Here is a 27,715-nt window from a genome sequence, read left to right on the forward strand (position 1 = left end):
CTAAAAATGAGACTTTTGATCCAGAAATGAAAACAAGATATTCCAATTAGTAGTAACAGCCTCCTTTACTGATTACTTTAAAATAAAGACAAGGCATTTCAACTATTCACAAATATTTCTGACAGATTGCAAAATAACATAAGAGAAAAAAGATCATGATCATATCCAAAGCAAAATAGGTTAAAGAATTTTTACAAAGTCATTGTTCTTCCATTTCAAGATTTTTGCTGACACACTTTTGCAGGAGAGTATCTGTTTGGTGAAATAAACTTCTCTTCTACATACAGTGCTAGGGGACAAATTGGAAAAGTATCCTCAGGAAGGTATTGTGTCAGAACCAGGCACTCAGAACATGGCCTCTCATCTCTGTGGACTGTCTGCAAGGTTTAATTTCTTTTCTTTTTAATGGTATTTTTATAAAATGACATGAAGCTGATGTTTGTTTTACATTTTATGTATTTAAAAGAGCCAATACCTATTTCTTCTATGTATACATTTTTGAAGCTTTAAGACTGTGCCACTATTAACACTTTATCTGTCTTTTGTCATTTTCTGAAATGTTACTAATACTTTGTCAAATTTTGACTTACTAACAGCAATGATGATGACGTTCCTTGTCCAAAAATCCCAAACCAATTCGAACAACTCCCTGGGAAACTGCAGACCACATGCATGATACGTAAGTAAAAAATGAGTCCAAAGTTCTGATAAACATTTAGTGCCAGCTAGAGCTAATATTTGGTCTAGTTCTAAACAGTAAAATGCTTATTATATACAGAACAGTTGGATGGAATATGGACATTTGACAAGGGTGGCTCAAGGCATTTCACGGTCTGAATTGCTTGCACGGCCATGAGGCAGCTGCCCTTTTTTGTTTAGGCATGGGCTCGTGCCAGGCCTGGGAAGGGGAAGGCCCTCAGCATTGCAGAGGGCTCAGTCACACAAGGTGCAAGTTGCCTTCTCCTGGCTGCGCGATCTTCAGCTCAACCAGGAGTTTCTTGCAGGACTGAGAGCCCGTTAGGGCTGGCTCCTGAGCTAAAAGCAAACCTGGACAGCATGATCAGATGCCAGTTTACGTCAGGTTAGGATTTGGTCTTTTGCCTTCACCGTATTACAACGCAAAGAACTGTACCAGCATTTCTCAATGAGCACCATTAACTGACTTTGGTAACGTATCCGTTGGCAGGCCCAGTAGGATCACGCCATGTGCTGAACTCCTGCCTCGTGTAACAGGAAAGCACAGCTGCCAACTACCTCATAACTGGAGTCTGTAAGTATTCAAAACATAAATATGTTCATAACCATACACATATACACAAACCGCAGCAGTAGCAATATTACAGGATGCAGAGCCTACTCTATGTAACTGCTCTTTAATACAGATGCAACACCCACGTAAATGCTGTCTAATATGAAACAACCCCTCCTCGAAGGTCAATGGCAGCACGCCAAAGGTCAAGTCCAGGCTTCAGCCAGGCTGAGCTGGCTCTGCAGCTAGCTCAATCCCACCGTCTGTCAACTCTAATTAATAGAAGAGTAGCACTATGGCAACGTAACGAGTATGTTAACTTTCTGAGCCGGAGCTTTCTTTTCACGCCATTTGTAATTATTTCTCCCTTTTTCACAAGTGCTCTTTGTGTGAGCGCTCATTAGGCTTAAGAGAGGATAAAGTTATTACATACAAAATATGATTTAGGGGTAAGGCTTAATAGAAGCAACCAGCGTGGAGTTTGGAGCTCCTGAACCCGGGGAGGTGCTCTTCATGTTTTTAAGGGAAGTTTCAGTGAGATTGCACTTAGCAGACCACTAAGAAGTTGTCACTCTCCAACTGGTTCTTCTTTTTCTTGCAGCTCTGTTTCAAAGCTCGGTAGGAATAGTAGGAGAAGGGCTAGAGGAGATGACTGTGCTAGTCCCCCGTCTTTGCTAATGTTCTTCAGAGCAGCGTCCTCGCCTCAAGATCACATCATCAAGTCCAATGTCCCCAGTTCTTCCTTTCCCCTTCTCCCCTCTGAAAATAACCTGGGAAAAGAAAAAGAACAATTGGAGTGCAAGAATGAAATGAAAGAATCTTTGCTTGTGTGAGTAACTGGGTAATGATAAGAAAGCAAAAGCATAAGAAAGCACAACCAGTCTTAACTGACTCAAAAATGCCTATATAATTCTGCTGAGAATTACGTATTGTTTTTCTTTTCCTGATCGTCTCCTTCTTTTTTCACTTTAGCAGGATCTTTGTGAAGAGCCAGCAGTTCAGGATGGAGCTATGGCACAAATCAAGGAGGTGATTAAAGCCCTGCTCCAGCTGCCAGATCTGAGGTAAGAATTTCCACACAGGAGAATCTGTTGTGCTTTCTGTAGCTCACTGCTGCACTGTTCTCATTGTCCCTCACGGCAAACACACAACACCCTGCCTAGTCTAACAAAATCCTGTCTAATGGAGGAGCTTTCCATCCCTAAAACACCTCACAGCTGACTTAGTCCAAATGCCAAACACAGTTGGAACTGGAAACCCCCAACTTCTATTTAACAAATCCTGGCTCCTGCAGAGCCGTGGTAATCTAGAGAAGCACTGACCGCTTGCAAAATGGCAGTGGAAGTTTGGGCATGGATTTACGGAGACCATTAGCAGTCCAGATTTAGCCTGCATAGAAGAAACTCATCAAACATAAAGCTCAACTAGAAGACCTGTAGCATAAATCAGGGCAGGGATGATTTACAGAATGGCCAGCTGACTTGCCATAAACCAGTGTCGCTCACCAGTATTACTGCCTTGGAAGCAGAAACCTGAATGGCTTTAATATGGTATTTTTGACCAGGTTTTAAAAACGATCCAAAGTCTACAGCAAAACTTTGTAACCGTCTGTTGTTATCACTCAGCTGGAAAGAGTTAATACAGCCTCACAGCTCAGAAATTCACCTGTGTAGTTAAAAAATAGTTTGGATGCTTGCTGAAAACAAACATTTTAAATAAAGCATAGGAACAAGGGAAGTCAGAGAAGCTATGTTGAATATGCTGAAATACTTGTTTAGAAATAAATGATATTGGATATGCTGTAGAAATAGTTTACACAAAGCAAAGTCATTAGAAAGTCTGATAAAGGATTCTGGTCTCTATTCATATTCTCAGGTTTTCAGAAGCAACCCCCCCCAAAGCGCTAGTATTTAATTGCTTTTGCTTTTTAATTAGCTAGAAAATTAAGTGTCCATTTTTCCTACAGATTTTTCTGTGCTAGGGTCTTCCCTGCTCATCTAGAGTTTTCTCTCACTCCCTGATCCTTGGAATAAATGTCACAAATGCTTTAGGCTACCCAGCCTGGCTGGAAAAGTTCCCAAACTTGACAATTCTGCAGGGTCCTGCGAGGCAGTGATCAGTTACGGTTTGCAAGCCACGCTGACAGCTACTGCTGAGGAAGGGAACAGTGCAAAGGGGGGCTGTTATTCTTGTTTAAAAGCTTTGGGGGTCCCTAAAACGCATTTACTTGTCTGCCAGTAAATACATCAGTAATACATACTTACTGTAAAAGTGTTCTTATAGAGACCTTGTTTAACACAGCACCCTACCTCTGAGGATCAGTGTTAAACCTAGCAAAAATTGTAAGAATGGGATGAATATATTGCTCACCTGCTATAAATGTCCACATTCTCAGTCTGACATTCGTTTACAGCTAACAGAACATCAGGCATCTTTTTTATTATTTCTCTGCTGAAAGCAGAGACTGAAGAAAAATGCTGAGCTTTTGATGCATCATTTTAATCACCCAATGCTTCTAAGATTTCCAGGTATTAAAAATACTCTCCATGGGACTTCATAGAGCTGCTTCCGATTATGTTAAACAATTTTGTTTTACTGGCATACCTAGATTATCAGTTACCTCCTCATCCAGGTCAGCTGCAGGTATGCTGAAGAATGTAAAAACATGTGCAATAGCACAGGTAACCTCCCTGCAGTGTCAGAAATGACTGTTCTCAATATCCCATATATTAATATATATGGGATATTATATATATAATAGTACATAATATGTAATATATGCTGTATATACTATACGCTATATACACACTATATATACTATATATACTATTATAGTATATTTATAGTATATAATATATACTATATTATATATTTTAATATTATATATTATATACTACAGTATATAATATAAATAGATACTATATAGATTATATAGTATATATTATATACTCTACTATATAATGTAAACAGATAATATATACTATATACACACTATATATTTTTAGTATATTTATACTATATATTATATAGATCTAATATATATTATATTAGTATAGTATATTATAGTATATATAGTATATAGTGTATATACACACAATAATATATGCTATAATAGTGTACTATTATACTATGTATACTATTATAGTATATATACATATATAGTGTGTATATACACTATATACTATATGTGTATATAGTATATATAAAATATATAATATGTTATATATACGCTATAGTATGTAATATAAACAGACATAATCAATATCTGTTTAACCACTTCTTAATCCATGGGGGATGATCCTTCCTTTTGCATGACACTGTTTTTTAAAGCATACTTCACAACTAATCTCGATACGGGCTATTTGGAAAATTTGTACTTGCTTTTTTTACAAAACAAGTACAGTATGCTCTTGTCCTTTAGGTTGCTCTTTCCTACATGATAAGTGAGTCCCTGATAGTAGCTCAGTACAAGCTATTTTCTAGTTTTCCATCTGTCTATTACTATGGGTGTTGTAGTTTGTTCTACAGAGAACTAATTAGAAATGTGATTCCATTGGCAAGGATAAATGGAGAATTAAAAAACAGGCAGACATTGGACCCGGAAGGCAAATGATTAAGTGCTACACCACCTAAATGTCTTCAGAGTCTCATGCAAATTAAAAAAAAGGCAGTAAATGCAATTGTACTCACACTCTTGGTGCCCGGTCCTCGCAAAGTTATGTGTGTCTGCCTCCAGCCATGGCCACCGTTTCTCCCCCAGACAGCTGGGCCGTGAGCACCGTTTCTCCTCACAAAGACTTGGAGGGCACCAGAGTGCAGGCCGGGCACCTTGTGCCGAAACGACAGGCATAAGTCCCCAGCCTGAGCCATGTGTCCCAGCAGCAGGATAAGATGCGCTGCTTTTCCCTCTTTGCCTTCGGCTTCAGAGATGGTCAGGTACTGTCCCCCTGCAAAAGAGAAAGCAGTTACTTTGGTAAAATTCTGCTGTCTAAAATTTCAGGACCAAATGCAGAAGCATTATCAAATAAATTAAAAAGGACTCCATCAGGTCCAGTGAGTGGTAAATAAAGCATATTGGTGCTAGACTGAGAACCAGAACTGACACATCTCCCCTGCAAGGTAAGGTTTACAGTGCTGGGCTTCTATTTACAGCGTGCCAGGTTAGGGCTTTCTTATCTAATCTCTTTTTTACACAGCAAATACTACAGCTGTTGAAAATGAAGTTCATCTGTTTCTTCATTCCGGACATCCCCTTGGTGACTTATTTTAAAACCACAGTGACACCAAAGCTACCGTGTAAATTTATGTATCTTGTAAGCTGTGCATGTTTGCTAGTAGAAGGCCAGCATAAATGTTATGCCGTTACAGCTCTGTACCTTGCTTTTTGTTTGGAAACTGTGTTAACAGGTTAAGTCTCAAGGTGTATCCACTTGCAAATAAGCCCAGCGTTTCCATTTAACCATAATTTAAACTCTTAATCTAGCTGAGATACAGAAAGTTAGAAACAGTTAGTTACGATTTCCAAAGGGCTGGTCTTCTCTAACAGTAGGAAGCTGCTACTGAACACAAGCACTTAATTCAAAACACCATCATTATCTCTGATCATGTTTGAAGTACCTTCATAAAAACACCCAGTACATGAAGAAGTAGAGGATCTCATGGATACAGCAACAGCCATTAAATGTTTTTTTTAGATCCATAAATCCCATACACCTTTTCATGTAGGTACTTAGAACTACAATAAATTGAACTTCAAATCCTGCAGAAAACTCACACCTGTCTTTTATCTTTGAACTTTTCATTAAAACATTTTCAAGGATAACTTTCAAATTTAAACTGACCAAGGGGGGAGGGAGGGAGCACTCTTAAAAGAGAAAAAGGGAAAAAAGAAAAATTCTTATTTTACTCTCAACCTAAGAATCTATTTTTAATATATGAGAGCAGAGTATCAAAGGATCTAAGTTAAGGTAAAGGGTCCAGACAGCCTTCTTAATTGAAACCAATGCTATAGGTTTTGATTTTTTTTCTAAATATTGCATATTAATAAGACTATATTCCTAACAGTGAAGTAGTTGCCATGCTACTACCAGGACTTGTCAAACACTTAAAAGTAAAGCAAATGATGTCTCCAATTCACTACTTCTACACCAGTTTTAAAGTTCCTTTGGCCTCAGTGAGATTTAACTAAGCCAAGTATTTTTCTGCTAAGGTCACACGTCTGCATTTGGGCGTGAAGTGGGATCCATTTATCCAAGTATCTGTTAAAGCTTTCTTTCTTTTTTTTTTAATGCATTGTTTTTGCATCAAAGTCACTAACTGCTAAGAGAATTCAAATAGCTGCACCTGTTTGTTGTAGATACAATTATTTCACTCTGAAAATAGTGACCTGACTTGTTACCTGCATGTGTTTCAGATAGTTACAGTGACTGAACCCAATCAATAGGAAACAGATTTAGTAAGCACAAAGCCAACTTAGCTGTAGGCATGCCCCTACAGGAAAAGGTCCCCTCAAAGCAGCATTTTCTGCACGCAAGATAAGCTTATAAGGCTTCAGCATGGCACCTTTCAAAATACAGATTCTGATAAACCAATAAATGCCAAACTTTGAAAGGTGAAAGCAAACACTCAGGCGCAAGCTGTGAAAATAAATCTCTGAAACAAGGTATTCCAGCCAGGAGGGAGTGGGGTGGGTGACTTCAAGGGACTAGTTTTAACAGGTTGTGTCAACAGCAACAGAACAGGCACAGGAAACAAAAAGCTGAGTGTCCCTGACTGGGAAGCAACACCAGGGAAAAAAAGGTCTAAGAAAAAGCCAGTTAAAAATCATGGCTCTGGAACTTAGTACGTATTAACAATTTTTGAATACAGATTATTGATATGCTTTATATACTGCCTCAGAAATAGAGTGGGTTTGAGTCCATTGTTTAAAACAATGGGGAAGTTATGGGTGGTCTTTTCAAACATGCCAGCCTGCATGCAGACCACGGCTCCGTTTTCTGTTCTGCAGGAGGAGGGAGCTCTGCCCTTTGAGTCATCCATGAGACTCTTGAAGCATCATAACAAGCTACAGAACACAAGAGCATGCCTTGGGCAGGAGGCACTTCCACTTAGCCATCCAAACAGCCTGAAAAAAAGCTGCTGGGCACACCTGCCCTGGTGGCAAACGACTGTCTCATCATGGCAATGTAAGCCAGGGGCAGGGTGCCCACAGGTAACACCTCCAGGGGCCTCTCCCAGCTCCCCGGTGGCTTTGCAGTGTCCCGTCTGCTGGGAGCACACCCGGAGGTGTGCGACTGAAAGGGTCTCACCTAACGCTGCCACTCCCCTGTAGGGCCTGCAGGTGGCTGGCGCACGCTCCCCTCTAAAAACTCATTTCAAGGTCACTTTTGTCCACCCCAAGCACATGCTTAGACGTGTGCTTTTACTCAGAAATTGCTGCCCATTGCCAGCCCAGTCTTCCTTCCTTCCAGCTACTTAACAATTTTCCTATACATTGGTTTCTGTAATTTAGCGTTGAATTTAATAAAATGAAGCTGAGAGATTAAACTAACCCAAGAACATTATATTTGGCAGCAGAACAAAGACTAGTCCCAGCACTTTCTTTAATTTGACTACTAATATGGAAATAATTATGTTCGCGTGGTGGTTTGAAAAATAAGCTTTGTTTCTCCATAAATAAAAGTTGTTCTCTACTCCACATTTTTGTTCTTTCTGATTCTTTTAAGACAGCTTTTACTAAATACACTTATTAGTCTTTTAGATACATTTGTACTGTAAAGATATCAGCTAAAAGTCCAACACAAAACACCTTTCAATGATTTTTTTTTTTTTTCATTTTTTGTACGCAGAAGAGGTGTGGTTGTGAAACATATCCTATAACTACAGGGATACAGAATCTGTGCAAATGAGAGAACTGTCACCAACCTCAAGCCTGGGTAGCTCTTCAACTACAGGATCTGCTCGTACACGTGTGTCTTACCTGATGCATCTCTAATGGGTTCCCAGTGCAAGTCATCATCTTTGTCCTTGATCCATCCACACAGGCCGCTATCAAAATTACAGCTGTGTACCAGCAGACCTAGGCAGAACAGAGCAGGAAGGCAAAAGAAAGAGGTTTTAATTCCACTGGCTGAGGAACTATAGCAATTGCCCTTGTGGCTGACACTGGCACATAAACATGAAAATAAAATGCAGCAGAAAGAGCACTAGAAAAAGAATATGTAAAAGTACTAAAACAAACAATAAAAGGGCTGCTCTTATTCCTACTAACAATTCATGCTATTTTTGTGCTTAGTCTGTTAGGAAAAGAAACTATAAAGGTTCACTTTTGTGTTTTTTGTTTTCTTTTTACAAAGCGTAGCCTAAACAAGGAGCATAAGGTGCAGGAGTCCTGTAAAATGTATAAATGCACCACAAAAAAAAAAATCAAAATAAATCCTAAACCCCAGGCCCCAAACAGGAGATGTGATCTTACCTGGGTCATCGTTGGCTTCGAATTCATCAGCGGTAATCCCTCTTTCAATTTCAAGTATTTCAAACAGATTATTGCTCACTCCAGGCTGGCGTGGAACTGTGAGAAAAGTGGTTTTTCAGAAATGAATGAGATAAAGCTAGTTAGTGACCTACTTCCTTATCTTTAATAAAAAACGGCAGAGCAGCTCTGGGCATTGTGCTTTTCTTGGAAAATTCAATATACTTAATTATAGTTGACATGAAGATTCATAAACTCTACGCCTAGGTGATTTACGCTGTAACATTTATCTGAACTCCATAAAAGGTGACTGCAAATCTGCTAAAGGCTCTTCTAACAAAACCTGCTTTTTCAACAAGAAAAAAAAAATCTTTAACCTTGAAGCACATGCTTAGAGAAAAACTCCAAAGGCACTTTTTAAGCTAGTGGTTTCTCAATAAAATGAAGCCACATGAAAGCCCTTTCTCAAATTTTCCGATGCACTCACCTTCCACAGCTGTTTTATAAGAGAATTTCAACACAAAGCACTGGTACTTGGAAGAGGCCCCACACGAGATACCCTATGCAGCCAAACTCAGAAACACAGCTGAGGGTATTACCATGCCCCTGCAAAGGATTAGAGTTCCCTGAACAATTATCAGGATTAGACTCAAGTTGAAAAGGAGGAGTTTTCTATTCAAGTGTAATTCAATTTTTTACTTTCCGATAAAGTCTGTCCTTCAGTTGTTCTCAGCTGCAAGGGGAAGGAATGCTCTTGGTCGTTTACAGGTTATTAGACACTGAGCTGCAGCCACAACAGCCTGAAATTTAAGAAGTCTTCGGGAGAGCCGCGGCTGCAGAATATTCAGGGGGCTACAAAGACTTCCACTTACTTCTGAAGAGTGCCAGGCTGTGTACGTCTCCCGAAATAACACTCGGGTGTCAAACCTGAGAGACAGCTGAAACTAGAGATAAAGAGATTGCGCTGGCTGGAGCTGTCTGGGAAAGTTCCTCTCTGAGAGGCAGGTCTCCCACGTAATTAATAACAGTAGCAGTGGGTTTCAGGCGCGTCCTGAGATGTTGCAGACACCTCTGACACCTACAGTATTTGTGAGAGCTTTATCTTTTAAAAACTTGACACATTTTCCATACTCAGCGCTCAAAGAAGTATCTAAATGTCTGCATATGCTTTTTAGGCAAGTGAGAACAAGAATTGAGGTGATTTATAATAAAATAAACAACCATGTTTTCAGGAAATCAAAGGTAAGAAGGAACTTTTACACTAGGACAATATGTACATAGGATCTTGCAACAAGCCTTCTAAATCCAGAAGACAGAGCAAAACGAAAAATAAGAATGAGGTAGCTGCCTGCTTTTTACAACTGGGACAAAATAAGCAGCCTGGTAACAGGTTGACCAAATGCAAATGTGTTTTTAAAGTAGTATTACATGCTACAAATTCTGTATAGCAAAATGAAGAAGCTTGAAGTCTGTATTAATTCCTCAATATTGCTTATTAATTCCTCAATATTGCAGTCATTTTTGGAATTATTCCTACTTTAAAAAAAAAAAAAAAAAAAAAAACTGTAGATTTTAGAATACATCTATTTGCAGTCTAGGATATTAACACACACACAGCCTCAAGGGCTTCAGGTTGGTTTGGGGAGTGCAGGCCTGTTAATTTTTACACAGTTTGTACTAATATTTTGGCTATTTCGATAGGCCCCCGCAGTGAGGACCCACTTGGCATTACAGTCGTGCTGCACCCCGCTCACCCCCAGGCACGTGGCAGTCACCACACAGGAGGCAGATCCTCAGCCCCATGTCCCCTGCAGCTGCCAGCAGCCCCAGCCCACCTCCACCTCTCCTCTCGTTCAGTAAAATACCATTCCTAGCGCACTGTTAGTCTATAAAAATCAGAGTTACACCTGTGTGCACGTATAGGCATTCTCCAAATTGAAGCTGGTGTCACTGACCAATAATTAAAGCTCTACAAAGAATATTTTTTCAAAACTTTTCCCTAAAGTCCTCTCCAAACGCTGTTGTCATAGGTTTCTAGAAAAACAGGTTGCGGGGCTTTAAAACAGCCCTTTCTGTGCTCAGCCCCCATGAGAGGAATGTGCACACGGTATGAAACAAGTTACCCCAGGAGATGCAGGGCTCCAAACACGATCCGTGTGTACACTTCTTGCTACGACAACTCGTATGCTGAGTGGCCATCCTGGGAGAAAGTATTTGGCACAGTTATTCTCTGCAAGCTTTCCAAGCCCTTTCTGTGTACTTTATATAGCATATCAGTGTGCTTTTCACTTTACTCCAATGGTTTGATAAAGCTTGTTAAATATAAACTTGGCTTCTTTTTCTTGGAGAACGCTGTTCGCTGTGAGCGAGCCAATACATCACCACCACCATATTCTCAAAGTTAATTAGCGTGAGCTCTTCATGGATGCACGTGTGTGGGGGGCAACATTTAATAACTGCTTAAGACTGATTTCTTTTCAGCTTTTTAATCCCTGGGGAAACAGTAGGACTTTTTTTTTTTTTCATTACTTGTTAATTGCTGAGTTTGGGAGTGTAAGAGATGGTGTGTGCACGCCAGGCTGTTTATAATTATAGAATAATCACTGTTTTGGTGTTACAAAACCAAAACAAACCACGGAGTGCAGCTCCACATTACTAATAATTTTTATGACTGTCAGTAGTGCTGTGCTCTGCCTTACAGCAAACGTTGTGCTCTTACACAATCCCATTCCACACAACGAGCATGACCAAGCTTCCCACTTCTGGTCAAAGCAAAACGAGCAAAAAGATATATTTTTTTTTGACTGAGTAGTTGCTACGATTAAGAGTTGTTAAATTCCACTTCTGAAAGTCCCCACAAGTGAGGAGCTCACATGCAGAACTAGCAGAGAGCAGCTAAGAGAAAGGGTAGCCCAAAGGTCAGCCAGGCTCCTCAGCCGTTCAGCACAGAGCACAGCCTCGTTTCCCCCAGGGAACACTTAGATTCATGCTGGGCTAAAGAGAAGGGGCAGCAGAGAGATGCACTTCACCCTTTTTATTCAGATATCCTCAGTGTCCTGGCTGTGTTGCCCCACCTCTGTATGACCACTTGCATAATGGTGAGAGACGGTGCTGCTGTGTGCCCGCTCTGAAGTCCAGTCCTGCATTGCTGAGGCAGTGAGAAGGCTCGTTAACTCTGGCCTAAGTCAAACATCTTTTTGTATATGTTTCCGTAAGGTCCTGTGAATAGTAACCTGCTTTTCTATGAGTGACAACTCAGTTTGTGGGAAACACAGCTAAAATAACTAGCCTACGGCAGCTCGCACATCAGATCTGGGGATGTAGCTAGGTGGAAGAGGGATGGAGGGTGTGATTTGCAAGACTCCCAAATCTTAGGGTTGAGCTCCAGAGTACAAACAGGAACAAAGGGCCTGTCTTAATTGCTTAAATATGAAGATGAATACATTTTAACGGGTGCCAGAACAGTGAGGACAAATTAGCTGCTATTGCAAAATGATGCTGCTCCAGTGATAGCAGGGAGTAACAAGAGCCACGTTCTTGCTTTTAGCACTTCCCTTATTTCAACGGTTTCGAGGATCATGTAGCTGCATTTACTGCACTAAAAACTTCTCAGCCATTGAAAGGGGCAGCAAAAAGAATCGTTTTACTCCTATCTTGAGATCTTTTTAATAGCTGTTATGAGAAAAGACTCCCAATTCCGATCCTTTCGGCTCCACTAAGGGCTAAGAAGGAAAATTGCTGAACTATCTTTAATGCAGATAAGGGGTTTTGTTCTTGCTCTGCTGATACCCAGTGTTATGCTTTGTCTTTAAGCTTATGCTTTTAACACTTGTCACCCAGATCCCAAGGGTAGCAGAAATTCCTGGCCTTACTGAGAATTATGTTCTCTTTCTTAGACTTCAGCCATCTCAGTAAACAGAGGAGATTCCTCTGTATTTCACGGCAGTTTGTATGAGCCCTGAAATAGTTAAATATTAAGCCATCGCTGCATTCCTCCCTCATTGCCATTCCCCCCGTATCCATATCAGCAGAAGATTATCCTTGGTGCCAGATTCCACTGTCTGCATCTCACAGAGTGGTTCAAAGGCCAAGTGTAGGAATTCCATTTTAAAAAATACTCATTTTTTGTTCTCTGCAAAAGCAGCTCGGCACACTCATTACAGGCACTTTTAGAAAAGGGGTAAAGCGTCTAAGGAAATGCAGCAACCCAGTACCTGTCAAAAACTGCAAAGGTATTTAAATAGCATTATCAGCAGAGTGCTTTGTGCTCTTTGTTACCACCGAACACACCAATCTCCCTGGTCCCCAGCTGATTTCAAGCTGAGCAGCACATTCGAGAGTGTTGAGAAGTGAAAGCTTAGGAGAGGTTTGCCCGGCGTGAGATGACAGGTCCCGTAACAACAAAGGGAGAAAACTGAGAGCGAGTCACCAAGAGCAAGCTCTGGAAAATGTAAAGTAATGAAAAATTACGATTTGAAAGATGCTTATGGAAAGCAAGTACACTTGCCCAGGCACATTTCCTCTCCTGGACTAGACCACCAGAGTATTTGCAGGATTTGGTGCAGTGCACGAGGCCATCTCCCAGCGTACAGCACAGCAGCCACCCCTTCTGCCACAGACTGCCTAACAGAAGTACCACGTAGTCAGACGGCCAACCAAGGCAGCGGTTACTGTCATGCTGCTTTACCAAAGTCTGGCTAAGGCTTCAGAGCCTGACCAAAAAAAAAAATAGAAGTTCATCTATCACAAGGTAACCTCGTTTAAAAGCACAACTTTAAAGATGGAGGTCTTATGCTAAGGGCTGGAAGCTCTGCACCAACAGGGGTTGTTGGCTGCACTGCTCTCCGTGCTGGGTTTTGCCCCTCCTCGTGATAAAGCACCACCTTTTGCGACTCGTCAGGATACAACAGCCTGCAGTGACAAGCAAGGAAGTGGCCATCGAAACCCTAAATCCTACCTCTTGCTCTGAGTGGATCTAGCATGAATTTCCTCCTCCATTGCCCAAGCCAACAAGTGTTAGGAAATGACTGAACGGCTGCCTGCATTCCCCCCTGGGAAATAAAGAAGGCAAGAGCGAGGCTTGCTCTTCTCTTTTCAGGCTGGCGCATGGACCAGAGCACAAACTCCTTTTTGAGAACTTGTTTCTTAGCTGCCTCGACTGCAGAAGTAGAAGATGTAGGGGAAATGAACCTCAGGAGCCTCAGTACAAGCCAAATTAAATTAGCTCAAATCCCCGATCCAAGAACATTGCAAAGATGTCTGACACAGATGAGGTTAGTAAAGTTTAAAGAAGGTGAAGGAAGCAGTTGTAAAAGCCCTTTCCCTGAGGAAATACACGGGATAGTGAAAAGAAAAAGATATGCACAAACATTTTTGGAGGTGGGGAGCATCTGGCACATCCACATGGCAGATAAGAAGCACATCAGAGGTCAGCTAAATGTTACTAATTAGTTCAGTTTAAAGTTCTGTACTGTGGTAACATTCCAGCCATTCGTGTTGTGTTTGGCCCAGAGGAATACTTTTGGAGAGGCCCTGGCTTGTGTGATGTGGGAGCACTGCTGTCCTGAGCTCGTGGTGCCTCACGCAGAGCGGTTCACATCAGGATGATCCCTGTGCTGCAGCCTTGCAGCTGGGTGCTGCTCTCCCACGGGGCTGGCCGGCAGCACAGCCCCATAACTTCTCCCCTTCTCCCAAAATCCTACAGTAATGGGACTCGGGAGGCAAGCCACACCTTACTCTGCAAGAAACACTTTCCTTTATGAGGCAGCACTAGAACCGCTTTGCACTCGACTGTAGGTTCCCAATCCTAGACAAATGCTTTTGTGCACTCACTGATTAAATCTCTTTGGACAGAGAAGGTGGGAGGGGACATCAGCATCTCCCACCTAGGTGACTGCTGCAAGGTAGCATAATTGGGGGAAAGAAAGGTACCAGCTTTGTTAAGGATCATGCCTCTAGTGCCACACAAATTCCTACACCCTACAGCACATCTAGAGTATTCCAGTCACTCAGTTATGTCACACACCTACGTGTATCAAGGATTTCTTTAGCAGGGGATAGAGCCAGAAATAACATGAGCTTAAAGACACTGACTTGATCTGTCCCTATACTGCCTGCTGAAGCCAGTAACAATTGCTGTGCTTGATGCCTCTGGGAATCCTGCTTACTGTGCACTGAAGCCTTTGAAGCGATGTATGGACACCACAGACCTCAAAGGGTAGCAGCTAACCTATATAAAAAACTAAAAAATACTTTTCAAAGATTAACTTTTCCCTCTCCCATGTCTGTTATATGGAAAATAGCGTAAGCTTACAGTTAGGAAACAAACTTGAACATTTTTACTTGCCTACTTTCCTAACTCCTATATCCCAAACATTCATATGGAAAGCACTAGCTTCGAAATCTAGCCCTTTGGAGAGATTAGAGCAAACACTAATTAAAAATAAGCTTTATGCAAGTGATTGGTTTTGCCTCATGAAAATAGCTGAAAGTTATCCCCCTGCTTGGGAATTCCAGAGAGTACTCACAGCACAAGACAGCCTGGGAAGCACAGCGCCACAGCCTAGACTAATTTTCACAGAACCTAGCATTTTTAACTATTGGTTCCCATTATATTAATGTTCAGGAGCCTTTACTATTTGTTTGTTTTTTTGTTTTGTTTTTTAATTTTATATTAAAACATTATTTAACTGAATATATTATTTGAATTCTTTAAAAACAGTCTGGAAAAAGCCAGAACAGGATTTATCTTCCCAGACTGTTAGTCAGTTTTTGTCTCTACTTTGAATTTATCAAATTGTCTACAGCAGACAAAATACCAACAGAGAAAACAAAACATTTTTTTTATGAGGAAGAAATTATTTCACTACGTCATGGTCTAAGGGAACACAGCCCAACAAGTTATTTCATAGATGCCAAAGCAACCAGAAAAAACTCCCACATTGCTTGTACACCTTCTCTGAGACAGCAAATTTCTTCCTCCTCCTCCATCACTCCTGCAGCTTCATTGTACGTCACGCTGAGGGAAAAGGGCTGATCCAACACACCCTCCCCATCTCTAAAATTTGCAACAGAACTAAAGATAAAATTGGGTGTTGAATGTTTCTTGGCAGCTGTATGCAACTCTGCATGTGCCAGCAGAGCCATCTGAGGCACGCACTAAAGCTGGCGTAGAAACAGTGCTGTGTCTTTCAGAGCAGTTCTTAAAATGACATGTCCTCGTGCTAGGGGAATCTTTAGTATCCTCACCTTTTACATATCCACTTTCAGAGATGCATTCCATAAAATTAGCCTCCACGATATTTTCATGCAATGCTACATTCGCTTAGTCATAATCATCCAAGGCTATTTGGATTCATATAATACAGGCAACATAACAGAGCCTTTACGAAATGGTCCCATTTTACCATTACCATTCTTAAAGCTAAGGAAATATGCTGTCAGAGAGCAACTCTCAAATCCCCGATTTTTGAATCTTCTGAGTGTAAGTTATGTTGCATTTCAATTATTTTTCAATAAAATGCCTTTCCTTTCTCCCTCCAAAACTTTCATCTGAAAATGTAAATAGGTTAAGCACTTACAAAGGACAGTATACTCACAAATAATTCAGGAAGGAAAACTGAAATTTTTGGTTGAATTCATCGAGAATTTTTTCCCACATTTTTGTTGTCATAGAAACAATTATTTGTGCAGCTTTACCACATGATCAGTTTCAATTCCATGTCTTTGTTCTCATTCATAAAATATTCAAAAAAAAAAAAAAAAACAACCCACAAAATAGTACAGTGAATGCTTTCACTTTCCCACATCTACAGTTCCAATAAATGAAAGGCTATGTAAATTTACTTACTGAACACATCTCCTCGGGGTTTCTGAGGATCTATCTGGATTCTGTTGTCATCTGTAACTCCTTGAGATGTTGTTTCAATGGGAATATGTGAAGGATATTGGGTTGTTATCACAGGAGGTCTTTGTGGTGGTAGCGTGGGTCTTAACGTTGTAGGCTGAGGTGGTGTTGGAGGTGGAGGCCTTGTCACTGGCTTTGTTACTGGCCGTGTCGTCACAGGCACGTACCTCGTGGTTGGCCTTGGTGTGGGTCGAGTTGTTGGCCTTGGTGTGGGTCGAGTTGTTGGCCCGGCTGTTGGTCGAGTTGTTGGCCCGGCTGTTGGTCGAGTTGTTGGCCTTGCTGTGGGTTGAGTTGTTGGCCTTGCTGTGGATCGAGTTGTTGGCCGAGCTGTTGGTCGAGTTGTTGGTCTGGTCATTGGCCTTTCTGTAATGATACAAATGGTTTGAGGGGTTGGTTTGTGCCTCCAACGTCAGGAATGCTATTGGCTACACCAGGGCCTCCCTTAGGAAGCATGCTGTTGTTCTTGAATGTATGCTACAGACCAGGTGGCTCAATCATAGTATTAGGAATAACCGCAGAGAGAATCAAAAAGGGACCAAAATGCACATCTGAGTCTCTCGCTCCAGAAACTTCAGAATATAGTTCATTGACATGAAGAGTCTTTGCTGAAATAATTTCTCTTCTTCTGAATGTTTCCACTAATTAGACACATACTTTAGCATCAACACTACCAAATTTTCTGTACTTCTCATTACAGTATTTTAGAGATGCTTTAGGATCACTGAAGGCACACAGTGACTTCCATCCCCACCTCCTCCCAAGCATCAACGCTATCAGAATTGTCAAAACGTACCCAAAAGAGCTGGAAGTGAAAAAGCATGGACAGGAAGGGTAGATCTTAAGCCATGCTGTAAAACTGGACAAGTTTTTACTCAGGAGCAGAGCAAAACTTAGTAACACTCCAATGTTACCACCATTTTGGTCATGAACAGGCACATACCTTTGGCTTAAGAAAGTATCTTCCAGGCCTCTCCGCTTCCTCACAACACTTCTCCTTGTCAACAAGCATTAATCACATTACAGACATTGAACCTAAACCAACTAGCTTTCATTTTAATCCTTCTCTTTGCTGAACACCAGGAAAGTAAGTACATGTAAATGTTTTTTTCTCAGCCTCCACAAAAAAGAAGAGGTAAACCGAGCACCACCTACAACACAGTGGCATTGCCTGCTATTAATACCACCTCCCTAATATTTCATAAAGAAAGGACAACAGATTTTAATTTTGTTTCACAAAGGGAGTTTCTATAGACACGAAATGCAATGACATCTGTTTTGTTATTTATAATCTACGCTTTGTTAATAAACCTTTATATCTCACTGGAGTTCTTAAAAGCCCCAGTAAGAATTCCAGTCACATATTATGTGTACAAGTGTTTCAAGTATAACAGAGTTAAAATGAAGAACGACTCTTTGTTAAACAATGAACTGTTTGATGATATCAGGGAAAAGATTTTACATTATGGTGCATTAAAATATCAAATACACGTTAGGACTAAGCGTGTCCACATACAGTTGTAACCATTCAGGTTGTGACAGATCACCTTGGCAAGACCACAAAACCACGATGGCTAAAACCGTCGCAGCTGCAGTGGTACTGCTCCATAAAGAGATGGGTGAGTCACCAACGACCAGAACCCACATACAAACACAGGGTCCTCAAAAAGGTTCTGCAGATCTGTCATAGAGCTGCACAGTCCTGAGGGAGGACTCGGGAGAGCTCCAGCGGCCTGTTCAGCACCAAAGGGGATGACTGCTGCTCCCAGCAGGGACATGAGGATGGGAATTCTCTTGCAGGGCACTCATCTAAAGAAATCCTCTCTCTCAGCTGTGCTCAGATCTGGGGAGCAGCGGGGAGTGGATGTGGTAAGCTGCTGAAACGGGCATGTTGCAGGACAAACATAATAGCAGCGTATGAGTAATATGCTCTGTTTGACCAGACCTACCCTGCTTACTCACTTGTCCTCATTCTGAAGCAATCTCTAGAATGAAGCTGTGAATAGGGTGAGGTGAATTTCTTTCTAATTATGAAAATGTCTGAGAGAGAGGTATTTTTATCAAAGCATGCAAAGACTCAGAAAACTCAGACTACATTCCCTGGCCTTTCTTAAAGTATTAAAAATAGTTGGAAGAGACTGAGCCTGATAGTGGGATATCTCAAAATTTCCAGCACAGGATTCATGGACACATTTGCTTTTAGAATTGCTTTTTTAAAAGCAGTGTTACGTACGTATGCAGTTTGTTCCGTTGTCTCTGTACCCTTCTTTACATTTGCATTTGTACGATCCTGGTGTATTGTAACATCGTGAAAAACTACCACACTGATGCTGGCCAAGGGAACATTCATCTATATCTGCAACAGAAAGTTACAAAAAAAAAAAAAAATCATTTGCATTAAAGAAATCTGACTTTCTGCTTAACCCTGCAAAAACATGAACAGTGGTATGATCATTAGGAAAAATACAAATTTCAGAAAATTCAATAAAACTGAATTGGCAGTAGAAAAAGGAAAGCAGCTGCAAATTAATGTGGTGAGTTTAGGAATATGCACATTCCCAATCACCCAGGTATTAAAATGTTTTATTTTTTTTCATAAAATGCTTCTTCTTTATTATAGATCTAGGTAGAAACTGCCTATACGACATTTCCGTGTTGCTAGTAGTATGACTAAAATCTCCAAATTCTAGTGCTCTGCACAGAGATTTCTCTCAAAAAAGCATACTTAAACATAAACCAATACCTCATTATCTCCACACGATCCTTTTTTCAGTGAAAGGATCATAACCATTGAGGCCATGGGAAACTAAGACAGTGGGATCTGGGAACATCTCTGTTGAAGGGCATACACCAGCTGCATTCCAGTCTCATGTCCAGACAAAGACAGGTTATTTCCCAACCCTTGCCTTTTCCCCCCGTCCTCAGGGAAGGAAGGTTGTGCAGCCTGGGTTGGAAGGAGTTGGGTTGTACCCTTGCCACATTTTCTTATCTTGGATCTTGGGGCAAGCAGTAGAGCACACCTGTGTTAGAGCTCAGACATAGCATAAGCTAACAGAGCGCTCCAAACCTACAACTGCCTGTGCCCTGTGAAGCCTGTGGACACAAAGGTTTTGGAAACGAATTAGTGGAACACAAGGTCTGCTCTCCCACCAGATTTCACAAGAGAACCAGTTATAAGAATTGGGGCCAAACATGCTTTCAGTTTCACATTCAATCTATTTCTATGACCCATTCTTTCCTAAAATGCAGGTGCAGAGCAACCTAAAACAACCTGCTTCAACACTTCTGCCATAATAAGCAAACGTTCCTCTTTAAACCATTAATTTCAGTTTAGAATATGTGTCTCTGTTACATGCACATAAGAAATACGTTATTACCATGGCATTGGTATTTGCCTCCGATGTACATTAGATCAAAGCCTTTATGACACCTGCAAATGTAGCTTCCAAAAGTATTGACACAGTGCCTAAATCGTGGGCAGATGACTCTTCCAGTAGCACATTCATCAATATCTGTGGAAACAAAGGAACTGCATTATTTTTCATAACAGTTAAAATACAATCTATACTATCTATATTAAACTGGTTACACATAACAAACAAAAAATGAAGAAGAATAGCCAAAGAACTTCCTTCTGAAAAGGTCGTGCTGGCTACAGCCAGCAGTAACACCTGAGCACTTCTGGCTGTGTCACCTCAGCTCAGCTCCTGGTCACATGCCCACATTTTTATGCTTCCCATGCCAGAAGCCTTTACAAATGCTGTGAATGACAAGAGAGGCACCATGGGCACCACTACCAAAGTCTCAGCACTTGCTCTGTAGTCTTGCATCCTGGTGCCCTTCCCCTTGGAAAGGAGATGTTCTCTAACTCCCCACAGGATGCCTTCTTTGAGGCCTCAAAGCACTCATCCTTAGAACTGTGCTGACATTTTTCTGAATAAAAGCTATTTCATGCTACCTGTATAAATTTCTTTTCTCTCACTAAGCCCTGCAAAGTTATAAAGATAGAATCTGGATTTACAGGTGAGAAATAATAAAAAAATACCCCAGTTATTCTTTATCTGAAACGTGCCTGAAACATTGCTCCTGTAGCACGGGTGATGTGTACCCACTCGAAACACATTACCATGCAGTAGAAAGTAATTTGCTTTTATAAAAATCTCAGGCATCCCTCATCCATGACCTGCACACCAAGCCTATCAGAAATCTTCATCTGTTCAGGACTTGCTCTAAGCAAAGAGGGCAGGCTAATGCCCGGGATGCAGTATTTCTGGGTCACCTACATGTAGTCCCCACAGGCTGAATGCCTTTCCCTGCAGTACCTGCACTGTAGCTGACCCCTCTGTCATGGGGATGCTGGCTATGTGAAGTGACCCTCAGGTCTCAGAAGTGCTGAGGTACGTGGCTCCGTTTGCCCTGCCAGGGAGATGAAGCAACATCCAGGCAAGGAGAGAGGACTGGGAAGCCGTGTGATGCTCAGCCAACGTCTGATGCCTCCCAGCTCCCTGAAGCTGCTGTTCTTCAGGCTTTGTACGCCGGGCTGAGGCCCGGGGAGCAGCCAGCACTCACCCAGGTCTGCTCTTGCTGTCTGCAGAGCTCTCGGCAGGAGACCAGGCTGAGACACAAAAGCCACGCACAGCCACTCACTCTGTAGCCCTTGGAAACCGAGCTGCAGCCTGCTAAGTACTTGAAGCTTAATTCTGCACCGAGGTAGGGACCTGCAATGCACAGCTGCCTCTGACGCACACCACTTCTGACGTTCGCTGGTTATCTGCAGGGCACAGTTCAAGCCTCTGCTCTGCAGCTCTATCGGGCTCTTCATCTATGGGAAAGCAAGCTTTTGCTCTCCACGCAATTCTTTTTCCAAAAAGGAGCACTTCAGCAGCAGGTGTCAAGAGTGCAAAACAAAGCTGAGTGATTGATGCCTTGCTGCTTGTGAAAGAGGCCTGAGCAAGGCAGAGAGAAGCCTGAATCTCTTACACAGCACGGAAGAAATGTTACCACTGATAAACGGTTGCTCTGACACACTCAAGGATTCGTGATTAATAAAGAATGGCTCAAACAGGGAACTAAGAGAAATAAATCTGCTGGTTAATTAGGGCAGCTACCTGGGACAGGTGAGATGTAGCTCCAGGTTCTCCGAGCTGTTTCCCACAACCAAAAAGTAACCTCAAGCCATGAATTACTGCCTGGATGGGCTCTCCCAGCAGCAACTGCTGGCACCGTCCCACCTTGCATAAGGAATTAGTGAGGACAGAAGGATGCAGCCCCTCAGCTCCCATCCTCCTGGCCCACAGGCTGCTCTGACACAGCTCTGCACTACTCTCAGACTGGAGCACGCCTGCAATGCTTCAGGAAAGGGCCAAACGGGAAAGAAAATGAAGCCAACACAGGGCACACGCCTGAACCTCCCTATAAATCTGCCTCTTGGTTTAAATGTATGATTAACATTCTAGGCTCTGAGGGTATTGTTAACATTTTTACAAATGCTACCATGTTCCTTACCACCATTTAATTTACGAGCCACAATTTTCTACCCTTTATTCAAATATTATTTCAATGCTGCGTATTTCAGACTCCTGATTACTATGGTGTTTTTTAATTACTATTTATTTTTAAACCACAGCTTCAAAAAACAATGCAGTAGGAAAAAATATTAGTCACTGAGGGTATTTCATGATAGCATGGATTATGTTCTTTAAAACCTAATGGAGCATGTCCTGCCTCTCTTTCTGTACAAACCCGTTTTTTTTGCAAATTCACGTATGGTAAGAAGCGTGCTGAGAGTGCTGTAGTCGTATTGTATGTAGTCATTTGCTCTTTACTGGTGGCAAAAACATGTTTTGACCATTAGCTAGAAGATGGCACGTAAGTGCTTACGGTTAGTCTCCTCCAGCTCTCAAACAGCACAGACTGTCGCTTCCCTCAAACCGACAGAGCTGTGCCAATTCACACCTGGGCCAAATGGTGCAAGGGCTGTTTCCCTTTACCTGCTGCAACGCCCTGTGGCTCCTGTGCTTCCTATGAAAACCAGGGCACGAGGGGGTGATTTGTATTCTGATCAGCCTGGTTTGCAATGGAGGCGCGTGCCCAGACCTAGCATCAGGGAGCTGCTTCAAAGGCAAGTGGTGCAGACAGAACCTCACAACTGTCATAGTCAGAGCTCGATAGAGAAGCAGAATTACAAGCAGACTTGCTTCGATCCCGCTGTGAATAAGGCCATATTACCAACCCCAAAAAAAACTATGAGGCTGATTTTAAAATAATTTGGTTTTTAAGTTTATAAGAGTATATTTTCAAGATCCTATTCACAAACAAAGCAACTAGAAAGACTTTATATTGCAGTGAAAGTTATTATTTTCAGCCCTCAAATAACTACAGACCTTCTAAAGCTGCAATGTATATATTGCTAATTTCATAAAATGAAAAACCCAGTCAAAAGAGCTGACAACATAATTTGATGGCTCATTTATTGATTGAAGAATCCTTAATTAGTCAATTAATCCCTAGCTTCACTGAACATTTTGCTGAATTCTTTTTCAATTTGTTGTTAGTTTCAGTGATTTACCTTCATGGGCAAATTGTTCGGTTGCTCTTTACTGTCTGGAAGGATCATTTTAACAAGAGAATGATCAGCATGGGTTAAACTAAGAATAGAATAATGCCTAGAGGAATTTCCACCTGTGCTAAAAATAAGCATTAAATTCCCAGCTGTCTTTCAAATTCCATTCAAACTAGGATTTCACAAGCTGCAGCCGATAGACACTTCCATTTTCTTACCATCATCTACATTGTTATTTCCTTACTGCTTCTACACTGGTAGTATCTGTACACTCCTTGGAACTGATGTGCACCCCAGCAATGATGGGGTTGTACACATTTGAGGAAAAAAATGAAGTTCTAGCCCTAAATAACTTTGATTCTTCGTGGTATTTACTGGTTTAGTGCAACTCAAACTTGACAGAGCAATTGCACTTGAATGCACGTCACAGTCATTTCTTACCAAAAAAGAGCTCAGCATTGTGTGTATGACCCATGAAGGACATTGGTAGTTTCTTGCTATGACTACCTTCTCTGCGTTGTGTAAGCCTGCTCTGAAATTTTTGTAGATTTTAAAAACAGGATACAAGGTCAATCTGAATGATGCATACAAATTGCAATGTGGGTACACAGTTCTTCACCTTAATAGAAAAAAAATGTCTTTTTTTTTTTTTTTTTTTTTTTTTTAATCTACACTAAACAACTAGTGTCATGGTGCTGGTCAGAGTATTAGACTTCTGGATTACAAGTGTATTTTGTTTATTTCAAAGTAAGTATGAAGTTTGTTTTAACTTCTCAGAGAAATGCACCCACTAGGAGAACCTCAAGTATTTTTTCTAGCAAGTTCCTACATTTGGTACAATCTGCTTGAATTCCTACTTAAAATCACTCAGCTTACTACAACATGGTACAAGTCTTTTGCAAAGATCTCTATCTGCCATGTCTACAGTGAGACTAATCACAGTACAATCTCTTCAGCATGTGACAATGGTCTTTATTTTTTTTTCTGATTGCTATACCCATTCTTTTGCATGCATAGACATGCCAATTACACTCTTACAGCTGAGCCTGCTCCTCACATCAGAAGATCTAGATTCTGTCCCTTGCTCTGCCACCAAGTTCTCGGTCGGCATGGGTAAGTCACTTTCAGAAGTGACTTTCACCTCCCCTGTGGATAGCCATGGCACCTGAGTGAATAATGAGGGCATCCATACTCTCTTACGTTCTTTCAGTACAATTCTGCATGGTTGCTAGAGGTTATGGAACAGTAGCACTGCGTAGGATATAAATAGCAAAATCACTGGAGCATCACGCCTACTCAGGATGTACAGTTAATGACTAAAGAAATCACGTCACGCTGTTCTTCAGACCATAGTAACATGTGGCACAATGCAGTCTGATTAACCACGAGCACCTCTTCCATGTTCAAAAATGTGGGAAGTGTATTTCACTTCCACACTGTACGAATTCCTGAGTTTAACTTGGAGTTTTCACAGTTAGGCAAGAAAGACAGGAGCCTAAATTGAACTCTCTATACTGAGAGTGTTCAGAGACCTTTACCTTGGTTATCCCAATCCTTATCAGCAATGTCTTTAAACTGCATGGATAATGCTTTCAAAAATACACCTGATAAACTCTTGAAATGCATTTAGGGTAAGGCTGAAAACAATCTTGGGAAAAAAAAAGAAAAAAAGAAACGTGCATCTGATCACCTACCTATGCAGGTTCTACCATCAGGCCCCAGCTGCAGTCCTGGAGAAGGACAGCGGCAGCGCACTTCTCCTTTCAGCACATCACAGCCATACTGACAGTTTGCCATTGAGCAAGAAAGGGCATCTAGGGGAAAACAATTGAACCTGTTAGATAAGGAATCTGACCAGAACCAGAAAGTCACTGCAATCTTTGGAGAAGTAAGACACAGTACAGGTATAATAGAAATGGAGAAACACCTGTAGAATTTGACAGGTAGTCATTCTTGCCTTAAAAGCGCAACTGCAAAAAAGAAAGACAAAAACCAAAACGCCACAGTTGTAGTAAGTTGTGTCATGGAAAGTAGAGCATGAAAAGTAGGAACCTCATCTCCAGAGAGATGACAGTACAATTTGATACCAGTCAGACAACCAACAGCTGCAGCTTTAATGATTTTACATTTATAAGGACATAATACAACAGAACTGCAGGTGTCTTGCTGCAATGAAAACAGCAAGCACTTGCCTCTGAAGGACAATTACCAGTGATTTACAGCATTGAAGAATGCTTCTGGGAAAACTTGTAATAAAACTAATAAAATCAAACTATTTGCTCGTGTTTTGTTCAGCCTAATTTCATTAGGAAAAAAAAAAAAAAAAAAAAAAAAAAAAAAACCAGCTCGTTTTATGCAATTGCCTGATTTCCAGCAAGATTAATCTTTTACTGCAGGACTCATCTTAATTTCATAAAAGTTGCCCAGGGAAGCCCAAGCAGGGATCTCGAGGAGACTACAAAAAGAAAGCAAGAAGCCTTGCCGTACTGGAGCACGTTCCATCTGGCATCAGCATGTAGCCGTTCAGGCAGTAGCACTTGTAGCTGCCGTAGGTGTTCATGCACCGGTGTTTGCATGGCCGGGGCTTCAGTCCACACTCGTTTAGATCTGCAACAAAGGGAAGGGGACGAGAAACAAAAGCATAGTAAGGATGTGTGAAAAGAAATACGAGATCAAATTCCTGGAGGAAGAAGGAAAAATGCAGCAATTAGCTTTTTAGATGCAGTCCAGCTGATAGCAAGTGTTCAGAACAAACTGCACGAAGCGCTGTTCAGTCCTCCTGCCAAGTGGAATATGTTTTTCTGTTTCACCTTTTCAGAAAAAAAAATATATATTTTAAAAATAGCAGTACTAGCATTAAATTAAGCACTGACAGAAGTTTCATTAGCAAGTGTACAAGCTCAGGCTGCCCAGATCTTGCCACTATCCATGTTGATCTGATGACTCGGACCAGCCAGAACTCCAGAGGAGGAGAAAGCAAACGTCACTGCTGCAATCGCTATCAGCGAGGCTGATAGTGATTCAGTGATTTGCTATCATGCTTCAGAATTAGTTGCAGAGGAAGGCAGGAAAACCGATTTGAAGCTACTTAAAACAATCTCATGGAGAAAACGTTTTCCTTACCGTCTACAAAAGACTGATAAAACTACCTGACACCAGGGATATTTTCAAGGACTATGCCTAAGGGCTAGTATTTCAGATTTACAGTTTAATACAGAATTCATGACTTAACTTGTAAATATTCAGCCCATGATTTTTGTATCAGTTGACAGGGCTTCTAACAAGATTGTCAGGAAACCCTTCAGAATTCTCTTCCAAGAATATGTTAATTTAATTGGGTACAACAGAATAATTCTCCACAGAACTTAGTTATTTGTATATTGACAAGTAAAGATGAAAATACAGGTGAACATGATAAATGCATTCACAAATCCATCCAGCAAGTACTTAACTGAATTACTGGTCCTCAACTCCAGCATTGCATAATGCTGCCTGGAGTGCTGTTACAGTAACAGAGAGTGGTATTTCCAGGAACTTTTCAAAGAGCTACTATTAAACACGTTCTCATGAAGTGTCACCACTGTGACCCAAAAGCATCCTCAAGGATTTTGCTGGTACCTGTAAATGAGCACTCTGTGATGTCACGGTTGGTCCCGAGAGCTCCAAAAGTGTTAGAAAATCAAAATCTATCATCTTTGGAGTTACTTTGTTTTTATCAAAGGAGAATGTTCGCTCCTACAGCTGCGAGGAAGACCAGGTGAACATAGGCAGGACTTCAGAGAGGAAAAGCTGCCAAAATGAGGGCTGGACCTGTGCCCTGGAAATGAGGAGAGGTGACCTTCTCTGCAGTCTTTCTGCAGAGCACACGTTGCACAAAAAGCATCCCTTTCAAACTCTCTCACTCTTCAGGAGGTTAAAAACATTTCTCCAAGCATCTCCAGAACATACTTCTCTCAGCAGGCACCGATACCAGAATCATAAAATGCACCTGCAGTGTTAGAGAGAAACAGCTGTGGAAGAGACGGACGTTTTCTACTGTGAAACCGGGACCTTCAGCTAAGAGTGCTGACCGTCAGTAAAGTGTGTGCACAGGCCAAACTGGAAAGCAGATGATGATGGAAGTGGAGGACAAGTTATTATTGTGAAAATCTTTACAGAAAAAAGATATATAAAACGCTTATAATAAACTGGAGGAAGTTTGCATTTTGGGAGGCAAACTTCTCTAGGCAGCACAAAAGGCTTTTTTTATTTTGAATTTTGTAAAAATTACTGTTCCTGATAAATATTACAATTGCACTAAAGTATTTCCTACATATCCAAAACTTCTGTTAAAAAGTTATTATTAAATGGAATAATATTGCCAGAGTTTGACTTGCAATTCATGGAAGTATCTGCACTGAGCCTACACCATTGATTGAGGTTCAAGCTCAAGAATAATTTTGAATTAAGAAAAAGGAAATTTCTTAAGTCTCAAATACATATATTTTTCCTGCTTTGTACAAAACCCATTACTTCACAAAATGAATACGT

At 41.2% G+C, this 27,715-nt stretch overlaps 1 protein-coding gene and 1 long non-coding RNA gene across 3 annotated transcripts in view; one reads left to right on the top strand and one right to left on the bottom strand.

Annotated features, from left to right (window-relative positions):
• Positions 1–672: 672 nt before the first annotated feature.
• NPNT (nephronectin) overlaps positions 673–27,715 on the bottom strand; it is a 48,429-nt gene continuing 21,386 nt past the window's right edge. For both annotated transcript variants that reach the window (XM_082759772.1, XM_082759771.1), the window contains 9 exons: positions 25,673–25,792; positions 24,880–24,999; positions 20,001–20,135; positions 18,857–18,979; positions 16,570–16,989; positions 8,724–8,819; positions 8,229–8,327; positions 4,940–5,196; positions 673–2,019 (listed from right to left, as the gene is read on the bottom strand). In XM_082759772.1, the coding sequence (XP_082615898.1) occupies positions 1,924–2,019; positions 4,940–5,196; positions 8,229–8,327; positions 8,724–8,819; positions 16,570–16,989; positions 18,857–18,979; positions 20,001–20,135; positions 24,880–24,999; positions 25,673–25,792 (1,466 nt within the window). In that variant the 3' untranslated portion in view covers positions 673–1,923. The remainder of the gene's footprint in view (positions 2,020–4,939; positions 5,197–8,228; positions 8,328–8,723; positions 8,820–16,569; positions 16,990–18,856; positions 18,980–20,000; positions 20,136–24,879; positions 25,000–25,672; positions 25,793–27,715) is intronic.
• On the top strand, positions 1,968–3,910 carry LOC309877905. Its single transcript, XR_014317449.1, has 3 exons — positions 1,968–2,078; positions 2,222–2,313; positions 3,663–3,910. It is a non-coding gene; the product is annotated as an uncharacterized lncRNA (long non-coding RNA).

This window comes from Aythya marila (assembly GCF_965140915.1).
Source record: "Aythya marila genome assembly, chromosome: 4".
Classification (NCBI taxonomy): domain Eukaryota; kingdom Metazoa; phylum Chordata; class Aves; order Anseriformes; family Anatidae; genus Aythya; species Aythya marila.